The sequence below is a fragment of the Parasteatoda tepidariorum genome, chromosome 7 (genome assembly GCF_043381705.1).
Source record: "Parasteatoda tepidariorum isolate YZ-2023 chromosome 7, CAS_Ptep_4.0, whole genome shotgun sequence".
In the NCBI taxonomy this organism is placed as follows: Eukaryota; Metazoa; Arthropoda; class Arachnida; order Araneae; family Theridiidae; genus Parasteatoda; species Parasteatoda tepidariorum.
In genome coordinates this window covers 26414648-26429686 of record NC_092210.1, presented here as the reverse complement: position 1 = coordinate 26429686, position 15039 = coordinate 26414648, and the positions used below count along the sequence as shown (strand labels likewise).

Below are 15039 nucleotides of genomic sequence, written 5' to 3'. Positions count from 1 at the left end.
TATATTAATATATTAATTATAAAAATATATATCGAGTAAAAATATATTTTAGTATTTTTCAGTTAAAAGAAATAAAAAAATAAGTAATCCAGAAGTTACTAAAAAAATCTGTTAGAATTATATTTGTTCTATAATATAAAATCTGAAAAAAATGTAGTTTGAATTTTTTTTCCTTCACATTCAAAAATTTATCAAAAATTGATTTTGTAAATTAAAAAAATTTGAATGTGTAATGTTTCCCTTAAATCTAAATAACTGTAAATAAGGGCAAATTTGAAAAATCATTGTTAGGAAATGAACCGTGTTCGGAAATTTTTTATTTTAGCGCATAAAAAGACACCGGTGTTTCATGCTGTATAGCTAAAAATTATTTTTAAAAATTATTGAAATGCTAAATATAATATTTCTCACTTATTTTGAACTAAATTAACACAAAGTAATGAAAAAGTGGAAAAAATATGTATAATGAAAATTCGTCGTCAAAGTTTTAATTATTCATCATATGATTTTACTCGAGATTAATATTTCATGCCAGATGTTTCTTTTTTAATCAATTTTTTAATACAATGCAAAATAGGTAGCAATTTCTATCAATACTTGATAACCTTTAAATACAAAAAGACTTTATCTATATTTATACTTCTAGGCACATCTGAGATAGTGATAAAAAGAAGAAGAAAAAATTCAAAACAGACAACACTTGTTGAACTTCAGTGGGAGAAACGATATTGAAAGGTGCACGTCAACGATTCTGACAATTATTTCTGAACGTGTTTCGATTTTGACTCGAGCAAAAGTCAGAGCAACAGGTGATGGAATCAATTTCGTGAAAACAACAAGAAAAGTTCTACCTAAGGTATTATATTCTATTAGAACTCGCCAAATTATGGTAACTCATTGAGAATTATAATCGTATTCTTCGATACGATTATTATTCGACTCCAATTGAACTTAAAACACTAATGCTTTTAATTTATTAAAGTTTTTAAGGATATCTAAAAGAAGGGGATTTGGACCAATGTTTCATTCAAATGTAATTGCTGTTTTAAGCTCTTTAATTTTTATTTTTTAATTAATTTTCATAATACTTACTGAATCCTCACTCTCGAATTTTTATAATTTGGATTATTTGGTTGTACAGAAACATGATAAAATTGTAGAATATGTCACAATTTTGCTTTCTATATATTGAAGATTTTAAAGCACACTAAATGGAAGGTGATTCAAATAGAAATACTATTTGAAAATCTTTAATTTTCATTTAATTGACTACTTGTTTGCATATACTAAAAATTAAAATATTATGGAATATTGCAATAAATTATTATTCCATTTCAATTATGTTCTTAGTATAATTAATATTTCAAAGCATGCTAAGTAGAGGGTGATTATAAACAATGTTTCATTCACTTAAAGTTGCTGTTTTAATTTTGTTTTTGCTACGTTTATTTTTATCATACCTACTAAAACTTATGTCTCCAAATCAAGTTTGGATAATTTGTTAGTACTAATATTCAACTGAAAATGAAAAAAGTATAGTAGTATATGTAAAATAACTATGCCTTCAGTTTATTAAAAGTTTTCAAAACTTGAAGAAGGTGGTTATGACCAATAGTTCATGCAAGAAGAAATTTTGTTTTAAATCTCTTATTCATTTATTTATTTTTATAATAAGTAATTCTTGTAATTATTATGAATAATTGTGGAATGATAAAAAAATACTTATACATAAAAATCGAATCATGCAAAGAATTTTTTCTTTCTTGCCTATGTTGGTTTTAAACTTGAAGCAAACCCTTTTTACAACCAGAATAAGATTGGGGTGATTAATTTAACCAAGAACGATAGTACATGATTCAAGACCTCACTGTATTGCTGCTTTATTATTATTATTTCGAAACAGTTCCTCGATAAAGTGTGTCCCAAAATGCATACAAGATTTGAATTTGTCACCATTTGTACTGTAAAATGCTATAAATAAATTGCAATACGACAGCTGGTAATTAAGAGTTTTCAAAGGTGGGGTGCTGAACGAAAGAATGACGCTTATTCAGTGCTGTGTAATATTTCGACAAATTAGAGTCATTCCTTTGCTGCCCGTTTTGATTACTAAAACTGCTCGTTTTGGTAATCAAAACTGACCACTCAGTTACTGCGCTCTTACACAGTTTGATTATTAAAAATAAAGAACTTAGGTTTATGGCAGAATTCAGTCAAACTTAGGCAAAATGGTCATTTAAAATTTCAACAAAAGAGAGTGTATGTGCCAACAAAAGCCATGGAGATGAATTTCCTGGCAAGCTATCCCAAACTCAACCCAATATTGTATACTTTATTTTTTAATTGAAATAACTGCTTTGACAATCAAAACTACTTCTTACGTGAACTGAGGGACAACCCATAGTCTTTTTCAATTCGTTGCTTTGTTTATTAATGCAACTTATATCATTATCTTATCCCTTTATAGATCTCCCATTAGTTTCACTAACTTCAAAACTCCACCGAGAAAATCATGGTGTCGGTTTTCTTTCTTTTGCAAGTAGTGTGCCTCGCCGCTTCTGTATCTGCAGCTTGTCTGAATAAACAGGACAAATATGTGAGCGGGGATAACACAGACTTGGCAGCAGCCCTGCGATTTCTTCAAGACAATGATCGCCTGTCAGAGAAAATTACCAATAAAGGTGTTATTGCCCAGTGGAATTACCAGAGCAATCTGACTGAACACAACAAGAAGGAATTCGTAAGTGGTTTTTATATTGTCTTGAACAAGCTTTAAGTTTTGAGGATGGCGATTTTTAATATTGGCACATTTTGGTGATTTCTTTTGTAAAACAATGGAATAAATCAAAATTTTGTAAAAAGTCTTTTTTTATGAAACTAATGATAAATAAAATTACTTTTTCCATGACGATATAAAATAAAACGGGACTGTACAGCCTTTTGTTCAGTGAAGCCTTTCTTTTTGAGAGATGCACGACCAAACCAGTAATATCTGCAATTTTGAATTAGGACCATAAAATAACTTTATTTTTATCTTTGCAAATAGCTACAAACTTAAAAAGGATATTTTTGATGTTTCAAATTTTGTCATAAATCATAGGTAATTCTGAAAGAAATGCTGTTTTTTTAACTCATCCGTTTTAAATTGGATTGTTGGAAAAAAAATTTTCTTTTCAATTTATAAGTTTAACCGACTTGAAAAATTTTGCTTCGAGAAATTCGCTATTGTACAGTTTTTTGAGCTCAGGCTGCAAACTGTGAAGGGATGCTTAAAATTTTAAAATTCGAAAAATTAAGTATTTTTCTTATTCCTTAACGTTTGGTTGTGTCATTTTAAAGAACCCTTTGAGTAAAAAAAAAGTAAGACGAATTAACAATTTTTTTCGATTATCATCTGTATAGAGTGACCTAACCCGTAAATTGTTTTCTTGTTGCAGTCATTTTTTGCAATTTCTTAAGATCATAAGTTTCGGGGGACAGGAAGATGAAGATCAAATTTCATTAACTGAGATGACATATTCAAAAGAGGAAAAAAATAAGCATCAATTTTACTTTCTGACTACAGGGAATGATTGTTTATTATATATAACCTTGTTAAAAACAGGAAACAGTTTAATCATAGATCAGACAAGAATTTAAGTACATATATGCTAGGTTTACGAAACTAAATTTATTTCTTATTCCTTTTGTTTGGTCATTAAATTTCTGAATACTGGAAGATTTATTTTAATGAGGTTTTACTTATTCAAAATACAATGTAATATGCAAGAGTAGACGAATTTCAAAGTTTATTGGAGTTAGGCTCAATTGTTAGGATCGCAAATATATTCTGATTTTCATGTTTAAAGAACAAAATAAATTTTATGATCCTGCTCTTTAAATATGAAAATCTGAACAGGATAAATCTTATTACAATATGTTGCACTTGGTATGATTTTTTAGCAGCCATGGTGGGATTGGGATACTGAAATAGAAAATCCTAAATAGATCAGTGAACAGAACAGTGAGTAAAACGTGTATCAAAAGTAAAGATTAATTATGAATGAAAGTTTTACAATATACTAGTACAATATATAATGAAAAAGATTTTATTTTCACGAAATTTTACAGCTTTGTTGTCTATTTTTTTTCACCACCAACTCTCTTTTGTTCCATTGCCCCTAACAGCCTTGGGTTTTTTTTCTCCATAAAGGCAAAATGAAACCTAAAAATGCACTAATTAACGGACATATTAGTTAAAAACTTCCTTAACGAAAGATTAATATTGTATATTGCAATTGAGAGCTTCTATAATACCGAGTATGAATAGTTTTTTTGTATTGACTTAGTGAAGTTAACGAATTCCAATTTGACATGTCCTTAATACATCAAAAATTAATAATACTAAGATTCCAGTTTCTTAGATGGCTAAAAATTGTTTTTCTTGTTTTATATCATTAAAATAACATGTTTTTCATGCTTGAATGTCGCAGTTTAAAAACATTTTTGAAAAAGAAAAAAAATAGGGAAAAATAGTATATTTTTCAAATTATTTTGCACAAAAATCGAAACATTTTTTTAGAATGAGAGGCTTTGTTTTGACGAAAAAGTGTGAACTTTATGATGAAAAAATATTAATACAATTTCTAGGTAGCTTAGTTTTATTTTATTTTATAACCGACGTTGAACAGCCTATATAATTCTGAGTTTACGACTATCAATGTTTAACTCCGTAGCCTTAGAACTTTAAGATCAATCCAGAAAACAAGGGAACTCCTGGATCAACCATTGGAACAAACTAACGCTTGTGGAGAACTTTTTGATGGAACTAACATGTATTTGGGTTACATAAAGAGGAAAACCACGAAAACCTCCCTTGGTTAGCCCGACGGCAAGGACATTTTAATCCATGGTCCACCCACCACTGACGATATTTTGCGTAAGCACTATGGCCGGTGAGAGCGGGAAGAGAAATTCGTATCAACCAGTCAACACTGGGATTAGAATCTAGATCACCTCATTGGGAAGCATACTCTAAGCCGCCGTGGCTCCTGAAAGCTTAGTTTGAACGCAACGGTCTTCCCTAAGCAGAAATAAAACAAAAATTAAGGAAAAATTTCATTAAAATAAAACTAATAAAAAGTAGAAAATGGGATTTCTAAGCACAAGCCATCTTTTCCAACCGATTTCATATTTGCAAAACAAAATTTTCTGACCAAACATTCTGCATATACATATAGATACACACTACTATCACACAGATCTCCTTTTTATTGTATGTGTTACCGGCAAAGTATGAAACTCCGGCATTGTATAGAATGACTAGGCATTGTATAGAATGCCTGACGTTTTTAGGCAAAGTATGAAATGTGAGAAGTATTACATACTTTGCCTAGGCATTGTATAGAATGCCTAGGCATTCTATACAATTCCGGATGCTATTTAGGCAAAGTATGAAATAAACGTCCTGTTGAGGTTATGATGTGTTGTGAGGTAAATGATGTGCATGTTACTGCGAATGAGCGAAATCGGTGTTGTTGACTTTCTCCGGTGAATGTTGACAATCACATAGTGGCTTTGATGAATGTCCGAAATGTTTATTACGTCCGAATTTATATTAATTTATTCGTGGATATAATTACATTTATTCGATATTTTAATACTTACTGACGATAGATTAGAAGAAACATCAGTGCTTGGAGTATCGGGCAAATGTATACCGGGCAGTGGCCCTTGACCTTAAAAAAACATCAGTGTAGGGTATACCGGGCAATGGCACTTAACCTTACAAAAAACATCAGTGTAGGGTATACCGGGCAAATGTATACCGGGCAATGGCACTTGATCTTAAAAAAGCATCATTGTAGGGTATGCCGGGCAAATGTATACCGGGCAATGGCACTTAACTAAACCTAGCATATATTTCGGACATTTACCAAGGGTCCAGTCATACTAGTTCTAGTTAAGTGTCATTGCCCGGTATACCTCACAATGATGTTTTTTTTAAGGTCAAGTGCCACTGTCCGGTATATATTTGCCCGGTATACCCTACACTGTTTTTTTTTTAAGGTCAAGAGCCACTGCCCGGTATACATTTGCCCGATACTCCAAACACTGATGTTTCTTCTAATCTATCGTCAGTAAGTATTAAAATATCGAATAAATGTAATTATATCCACGAATAAATTAATATAAAATCGGATTACGTTTTGAATTTGTCATTTTTGAATGACATTTTGACGAATCGGAGATGTATTTTATACTTTGCCGGTTTCTCATTTGGCATTCTATAGAGTGTCTAGGCAATGTGTGAAATGTAAATCATTTCATACTTTGCCAGCTAGTTTTAGGTATTCTATACAATGCCGGATTTCATACTTTGCTGGTAACATATGCATCAACTAACTAACACTGGGATTCGAATCTGGGTCACTTCATTGGGAGGCATCCTCTAAGCCACCATGCACCATGGTTCTAGGAAGCTTAGTTTAAACGCAACGGACTTCAATATGCAAAAAAAAAAAAAAAAAAAAAAAAACTGACAAAAATTTAGGAAAAATTTCTATAATAAAAATAACCAATAAAAAGTAGAAAATGGGATTTCTAAGCACAAGCCATCTTTTCCAACCGATTTCGTATTTGCAAAACAAAATTTTCTGACCAAACACTCTGATTATAAAGATAGATACACACAATCACACAGATCTCATTTTATAGTATGTATTATAGATTGTACGTGACCATAATATCAATAAAAATAGGAAAATATTGCGATCCCTTCAAATGTTTGTATTTGATAGCTTTTTCGTCGGATTTGTATTAGACGGTCATTTATTAAGTAATTTTTCCTTAAAAAAATTTGAAACACACATTTTTTATTTATTCATTTATTATTATTATTTTGTCGTCAGTTGCGGATGGAAGAAGAAATGGCAAAATTCGCCAAAGAAACATGGAGAAATGCCACTTCATTTGCATGGAAGAATTTTAAGGGTAAAAACGAAACAGCCTACAGATGGTTCAAAGCTTTATCGGTGTTAGGATCTGCTGCTCTTCCTGAAAATAAATTCAACGAGGTACGTAATTCAATTTTCAAGTCTTTTTACATTTTTTATTGTTGAATAATTTTTACGACAATACAAGTGGCGTTTAAAAAAATTCTGCGAAAAGAAGCCTAAAACAGCTGAAACAAAATATCTTTATTCAATTTTAAAGTAACATTAGCTAGATACAGTAGAAAAGATATTGTCCCCTTAAGTCCTAGCAGATTGTCTAATTTTGATTGTATCAATTCCAATAATTTAAAAATATTATGAGGAATAGGTTATACGTTTGTCTAGTAACATATTTTTTTAGTAAACGAATGGTGTCATATACTTTATATAAAAATATTAAGTGAAAAATGTGGAACCAAGTTGTTGCACTTCAGACCATTAGATGTCCATGAAGTCAATTAGATGGATTCAAGTCAAGAATCCTTGGTCTTGGTCGACTCTTGGACTCAGTCTGAGTTCCTGCTCTCTACTTTTGAAAAATGATTAAGTTGGACATTCATGTAATTAAAACTTATTTTAATAAAGTTTTCAAGTATTCTTCAATAGGGAAATACATTAAAATGAAGCATAAAAGTGACACCAAATAATAAATTGTTTAAAAATTTACTGATTTACTAAATGCATGAAAAATTTGCATGTCGATATGGCATAGTCTCAGAAAAATTACATTACTGCTTACTAATGTTCAAACGAGCCTGTTGCTCGTGCCTTGGACAGATTCAGTGCGGAATTTAAATACTGGGTCTAAGGTAATATAGCCAGCTTGGTAAACGATATTTTTATTGTTTTTTGAAGAATTTCTGCATGAATTAATGTCAGTAGGTCATGTCAGCATTTATTAAAACTTAAAAAAAGTTATGAAAACGTTTTTATCCGATAACTAAAATAAATGCGTAAATAAAAAGAAATCATGTTAGATTAAAACGGGGTCTACCTGCACTTTAGTTTATCTTTAACAATTTATCGGAATTCTGACAACTTCAATTTTATTGACGTAACTGATATTTGCTTATCTGCTGCGTCCACATATAGATATTATCCTCTCAGCTCTTATCATATTTTTTGTATCTTTTAGCTTGGCAATATTAATGCTGACATGCAAGATGTATATGCAAAGGCAAAAGTCTGCAGTTATATGTCATCCCTCTTGGATCCTTGCACTTTATCTATTGAACCAGGTGATAAAAAAGAATTAAAAAAATAAGGAAGAGTTACAATATTATTATATTAAAACAATGAAGTTTTATTTATTTTAAAGATAACTTTGTTCTGATTACAGCTGATTCATTCAGTAAAAGATTTAGAAAGAGAACAACAGTTAAAAGGATGCTATACAGATAAAAAGTGATCCAAAATTAGAACAAATGTGAATTTTTTGCCGTTTTGCAGTAAAATAGCAGTATTAGTATTTTATTTACCTCAAACTAGAGCACCACAATGGGCAATTGGTGACGGTCTGGGAAACATCCCGGAAGATGATTCGATGACATGCCATCACAATTTTGATCCTTTGCAGAGGATGTGGCAGACTGATCAAAGTGATCACCCACCCGCTCACTGACCGTAGCCAGTGGTGCTTGACTTCTGTGACCTATTGGTTATCGTGTTTTACAATCAGTCTACCGTGGGAAGTGAAATGAAGTATTTCAACGAAACGAGCAAGAAAACTGTAATAACTATTCAGGGTTATTAAGAATGTAGCTTAAAAACGAGAAAATATGTAAAACACGTAACATTAATGCAATTAATAAATTTAGCGTAACATTAAATATAATTCGGCATATTTAAATGAACGGAATTTAAATACATCCAGTTGTTCTTATTCAACCATAAAATTAATCAGAAACATATTTATTTAACCTTTTGAATATCGATATTTCCTACGAAGTGATATCGCAAGCCCAAATCTGAATTTTATAAGGTACAGTCAAGTCAGAGACTATTCCATACAATTTATTTCACGAACTTAAAAGTATTGTTTAACTCTGTAGACATTTCATTTACAAGTTATACATGTAAAAACCAGTTGCGCACGCACAGCCTGACTTCGTTTTCTGTTTGAAACCAATGTCCATGCAGAGTTTTTTTTTTTCATTATTTATTATCATTTTTTTTCCTTCTCTTTTTTTTCTATTCATTTTTTTTTGGAGCTTATTGAATGGAATTCCCACGAAGATAGATCTAGACTATAGGATTGATGAAGGGCTCAAGATTTTCCATTTGAATTTCAGCAGAAGTTTCTTCATTGCTTTGGCTATGCGAATTGTCGTGCTACAGGATGACTCCAAGAGAAAGATTGCAAGGGATTTTTTATTTCCTTGCGTTCTTGGGCTTTGCTAACGTTTCCAAATACTGCAAAGCCTATAGATCCAGAGCTCTGGAAAATCAAACAGAAGCGGTCATTGCGACGCACTCCTCTTACCAGTCCCCTTCGGAAACGGAATGAATGGATTTACAGTTGCTTGGGGGGGGGGGATAGNACACGGCTGCAACGAACTAAATAATTTCATGAGCTAGGTCTTGTTGCCAAGGATAAAGTTTCTGTTTGTTAAACCATAAAACACAGTTAATAAATTCTCTCAAGGATAACAGTTTGAATAGCGTCATTTTATGGTTATTTAATTGCTTTGATTGTATTCGGTAGAATAACAATTAAATGAATTATTACTTAAGAGTGTTTTTCATGAAAAATTCCTAACAGTGTAGATTTGTTCCCCCCCCCCTAAGTTTTGTTAATTTTCTTTTAAGTTTAATTTTTAAAAGCAAGGAGTTCTAAACGAATTTTTGAAATAGACAGTTTTATAAATCTTATGCTCATTTAGGTTCAATTGAAAATACTGTGAGCTATTTCTTTTTCAAACAAAATTATTTGTTGAAGTGAAACTTCTAATGCGACTTCCAACAAGGTTGCGTTAAGCGTTTAACGCTACCATGGCAATGAGCGGCCTGTGATCCTTGTAGGAGATTTTAATGTGAATTTCTCGTTACCTGAAGCGGAAACATTATTAACCTTCCTTAAAGACAAATTTGGATTGGAAATGATAAATGGCAGGAATGATCCAACAACCAAAGGGGAACTACCATTGATGCAGTTTTTGCAAGAAATATTGAAAAAATAGAACTCAAACATTTCGTATCTTACTTTAGTTATCATAATCCCATTGTAAATGTTATAGATTTGGATATTTTTCCACTCGAAAATGATAATTAGAAGATGCGATCAATCGTGAATTGTAAGCAATGTTAATAAAGTTTGTCTTAAAGAAACAATATGATTTCACTAAAAATCAATTTCTACTCCTTCCTATTTTCATTGCCACATTACGAAGTTTCACTTCCTCCGCGCGGAGAGACTCCACGCACTATTTTTTTTTTTTTTGAGCTTGTTGAATGGAATTCAGACGAAGATAGATCTGGACTATAGGTGAGATGATGGGCTCAAGATTTTCCATTTGAATTACAGCAGAAGTTTCTCCATTGCTTCGGCTATGCGAATTGTCGTGCTACAGGATGACTCCAAGAGAAAGATTGCAAGGGATTTTTTATTTCCTTGCGTTCTTGGGCATTGCTAACGTTTACAAATACTGCAAAGCCTATAGATCCAGAGCTTTGGAATATCAAACAGAAGCGGTCATTGTGACGCACTCCTCTTTACCAGTCCCCTTCGGAAACGTAAAGAATGGATTTACAGTTGCTTGGGGGGGGGGATAGTCTAGCGTTGAGCCCATGTTCAAGAGGTCGTGAGATCCCCAACGACCGGCCGCAAACTCCCCCGTCTGGTAAATAGTGACTGATGCGCATTGAATCTATCAGTTCTCCAAGTTCCCATAACAAATTAATACCTCTGGGAGTACTGAATTAGAGATTGATCGTTCTCTGATTCTGATCAAAATTACGATCCGTGGATGAATTAATGAATTGGTCAGCTCTTTAAGACGAGCTGACATGTGACTGCCTAAAGTCGAAATGCACCCTCCCCATTAAATTCGCTTGGTTTCACCAAGCAAGCTTGCTGGTATTGGCAAGTGACATTAGAAACAACAATAACAGTTGCTTTGCTGCCATCTTATTATTATTGCTAATATGACAATCACGGCAACGTAGTGAATGACAGACGCGTGGATCCTGTTCATCAATCAGCTACTACAATGACATATTAAATAAAATTCAGTTGCGTGTTGCCCTTTCCTGGGATCCCACATTATATTCCTGTAATTTTAATCTTCGGACAACAAAGATCCTAGTAATGAAGTCTACGTATCTTGTATAATAATCATCTAGTGTAATATTTTGCAGTCTTTGTTTACAATGACAATGATTCTAAAAAAGAAGTTCTCACAATATTGTGCAATAACCAGAGAATGCAATGGCTTGTAGTTTTAATTTACGAGCAACAATGGTTCTAGTGATTAAGTCCAGACATTGTGCAATCATTGTCAAATGCATTATCTTATGATTTACGAACAACCATGATTTTAATAAAGTGCATACGCATCATTCTATAATCATCTAATGCAATAACGTAATGTATCCAGTTCATTGAGGACTATTTTTAAAATGAGAGTTATTGTTCTAGAACTGACTGAAATTATGAAAGAATCTACAAACTATTATGAGCTGAAGCACGTGTGGGCTCAGTGGAGAGATGAGACAGGTAAAAAGATGAAAAACAAATTCCTCAGATATGTTGAGCTATCTAATGAAGCAGCTTGCAAAAATGGTAAGTCAAGGAAATCTGGAACTTCTTTTTTTTAATTTTTTTAACAAATTTAAGTAAAATCAAGAGTTAAGTGGTTTTTTGGTTTATAAATTTCAAAAAATTATTTTTTTTTATTGCATTTTCAGATATTTGATACTAAGGGGTATATGTGGGCGATTTCGTTTTGCCTCAGAAACTATTTGATATAATTCAAAAACGCAAACAACGGACAGGCGATTCAGAGCCATCGATGTTTTCGGTTTAGAAAAAATTTAAAATGTAACTGAAAGGTGAAGAAATAGAACCAAGATATCATTACACACTTTATCCTTTCATTTAACTGAAAATTTTTTAAAAATGAGGCCTAAATTGAACTTTCAGACCAGAAAAAAAACCTCTTTATGAAGTATTGAAATTAAGCACAAAATGCTCGACATACATAAATATGAATATGTTCCGTTTTAGCATTTAGTTAAAAGAAAAAGAACAAATTTAGTTTGTATAACAAATGAATTACTATTACCTTTGTGAGTTTTAGTTTTTAAATGTTTATTAAAACAACTAAAATAAAAATATTATTTTTTTTTAGGTTTTTCGGATGCTGGAGAGATGTGGAGAGAAGAATTTGAAACAGATAATATTACAGAAGAATTTGATCAATTATGGGAAACTATTAAACCATTTTACGAGCAGTTGCATGCTTACGTTAGGCGTAAATTAATCAAGGAATACACCGACATCCACATCAAACCTGATGGTCCCATACCTGCTCATCTGTTGGGTAAGTTTTCATCACATTTCTGAAGTAATTTCTACTTACCGTACCATTTTTTGCCTAATTTTGAGTTTTTTAGAGAAAAATCCGTATGGTTGGTTGACTGAACGTAAGCAAGACCGGAAGAAATTTAGAGAACTTACGGTGTGTTGTCTATCCGCTTATGTTATGCTTACGAAGCGATGTGTGAATAGGCTTAACATTCCAGGAATTTTTATTATTGTGATTTGTGTTTAAACTTACGTGTAATTTTACCATTCATAAGAGTTTTCTGTAATTTAAAAATTCTCAGGGATCGTGAGCCTAAAATAATTAAGAAAAATTAATATCACAACATTAAAAAAAAGAGTCAAGAAAGTCATATGTTTTGAGTGCTATCCTTAATTTGGTTATATTTGTGTAAAATAGCACCGTTTGTTATTTTTTGGGTAGCAACATAGCAAGCTTGTAGTGTCTTCCGTACTCATTTGTTGTTTGTTTTGTTGAAAGTTAGACTCAAAACACTACAAGTATAATAATATTGGATGGTGCGTTTTTTTCAAGCTTGGCCATAACAATCAGTCGAAAGTAGTCGCCCTGAAGTCTTACGATGAATGTTAACCCCTAGAGCCATCTGTGCTTAGCTTTACAAGGTCAACCATCCACATTGAGCCGCGATGGCTCAGGGGATAGAGTGTTCGCCTTCCAATGAGGTGAACCAGGTTCGAATCCCAGCCGCAGCTAGTCAATACGACTTCCACATCCGGCGTTCACCGACTACAGTGTTGACGAGAAATATCCTCAGTGGTATCATGGATTAGAGTCCCCTTACCGTCAGGTTAACCGTGGGAGGTCCTCGTGGTCGTCCTCTCCATGTAACGCAAATGCGGGTTAGTTCCCTAAAAAAGTCCACCACGAATGCAGATTTCTCACAAATACTTGATCCAGGTATAATATATGAATAATATATTAAATATGTTTTGATACTATCCTGGTACCATTTCATATTAGGGCAACTTATATAGATCTAATAAATTTTAATGAATTTATTTTTTGAGATAACTCTGCTAAGGTTTTGAATTTTGCAAATTGGACAGCTCTCTAGTGGTTTAAGACGGTGACATGTGCATTATGTATATTATTAATAATAAGCAGTATAATTATGATTATGTTCTTAATTTTGAAAAGCGAATCTTTTATTAGGAACCTTTTCCGTACTTATTCTAATTTCCGCTGGTCAATTGTTTGGAATTAAGAATGACTTATTTTATCAATTTTTGTAGTCCATTTGATAATTAAGAGGAACTTTCTCTCAATTGGGCACTTGCAACTCGAGAAGAAGAGATTATTCCTAACTATTTTATATAAATCTGAATTAATTAGATGCCAATAAGCTACGTCACATGTGTGTGTTGAACCTAACTGGCTACTGAATCGACAAACACCACTATTTACCTATGATGACGTCACTCGCATGCATTCAATTGAATTGCACTTCGCATTTCCATCAGTTACTTTTTGTTTAATTAATAATCATTGAACGTTAGACAAACATTTTTAGATGTATTTGAAAATCACCCTTTTTATTAATACTATGATTACTTTTTAATTATTTTATAATTAAGTTTAATTTAATGATTTTTTTACTTCAACGGGTTATTCTCAACACGAGAAGAAGAAGACCACTGATACATAACCACCTAACCTATAACCTCAGCGGGTTGCTTATAAGCAAGATGATGTGTTAATATTCTGGATATTGCTAGCTAAAGGTCGAGCTAAATTTCTCGAAATAAGTAAGAGTTTTAATTAACGTGAAGTTAATCAATATAGGATATTATACTATTTTTAACAAGGTATTCACACAAGACATAGACATTAAGATAAAGTAAATTTATTTTATATTCAACTAGCGAAAATAAATCGAAATGTAAGAGTTTACAACCTGAAATCAAATATTTATATCATGTTACATTTAAAAAAAAATCTTTTTTGATATTTGTGAAGTATGAATGAAACAATATTCAAACCTGTTATGAATTCATCTTTTCTAATTGTTAAAATCTCCTGTCAGGAAATATGTGGGCCCAAACTTGGGGCAACATCTACCGCTTTGTCGCACCCTATCCCAAGAAGAAAGCAGTAGATGTGACAGACACTATGCTTGAAAAGGTACATTTTTTTTTTTTTTTTACCTTTAAAAGTAAATATTTGGAATGAAATGTTTAGATGATGTTTACTAAGTGATAAAATAAATAAATCAAAGATATCACCAGGAATAAGTTTTATTCTTATGATCGGATTTTCACGAACTAAGAGTTTGTCTCAATGGTTCAAACTCAATATGCTAATTAATTATGGCGTACTATAAATTAAGTTATGAAAAAATCTATTATATATAATTCTCTTACGTGGCTCCCAAATTTTGGCTGTATTTCTTTTCCGCCGGTGGCAACGTTTGCTTTGTTTTGAAAACACCAAAGCATTCTGCCTTTTAATGATGTGTTTCTGATCTAATATATATAATTCTCTTACGTGGCTCCCAAATTTTG

The 15039-nt window shown here is 32.0% G+C and overlaps 1 protein-coding gene across 2 annotated transcripts in view; it reads left to right on the top strand.

Annotated features, from left to right (window-relative positions):
* Positions 1-650: 650 nt before the first annotated feature.
* LOC107441685 (angiotensin-converting enzyme) overlaps positions 651-15039 on the top strand; it is a 25307-nt gene continuing 10918 nt past the window's right edge. Inside the window, exons 1-7 of one of the 2 annotated variants that reach the window (XM_043045170.2) lie at positions 651-856; positions 2468-2740; positions 6891-7055; positions 8110-8212; positions 11611-11754; positions 12323-12514; positions 14562-14659. In XM_043045170.2, coding sequence (XP_042901104.1) covers positions 2513-2740; positions 6891-7055; positions 8110-8212; positions 11611-11754; positions 12323-12514; positions 14562-14659 — 930 coding nt within the window. In that variant the 5' untranslated portion in view covers positions 651-856; positions 2468-2512. Of the gene's footprint in view, positions 1034-2467; positions 2741-6890; positions 7056-8109; positions 8213-11610; positions 11755-12322; positions 12515-14561; positions 14660-15039 lie in introns of both variants that reach the window. The other variant, XM_071183209.1, reaches the window with a different exon arrangement.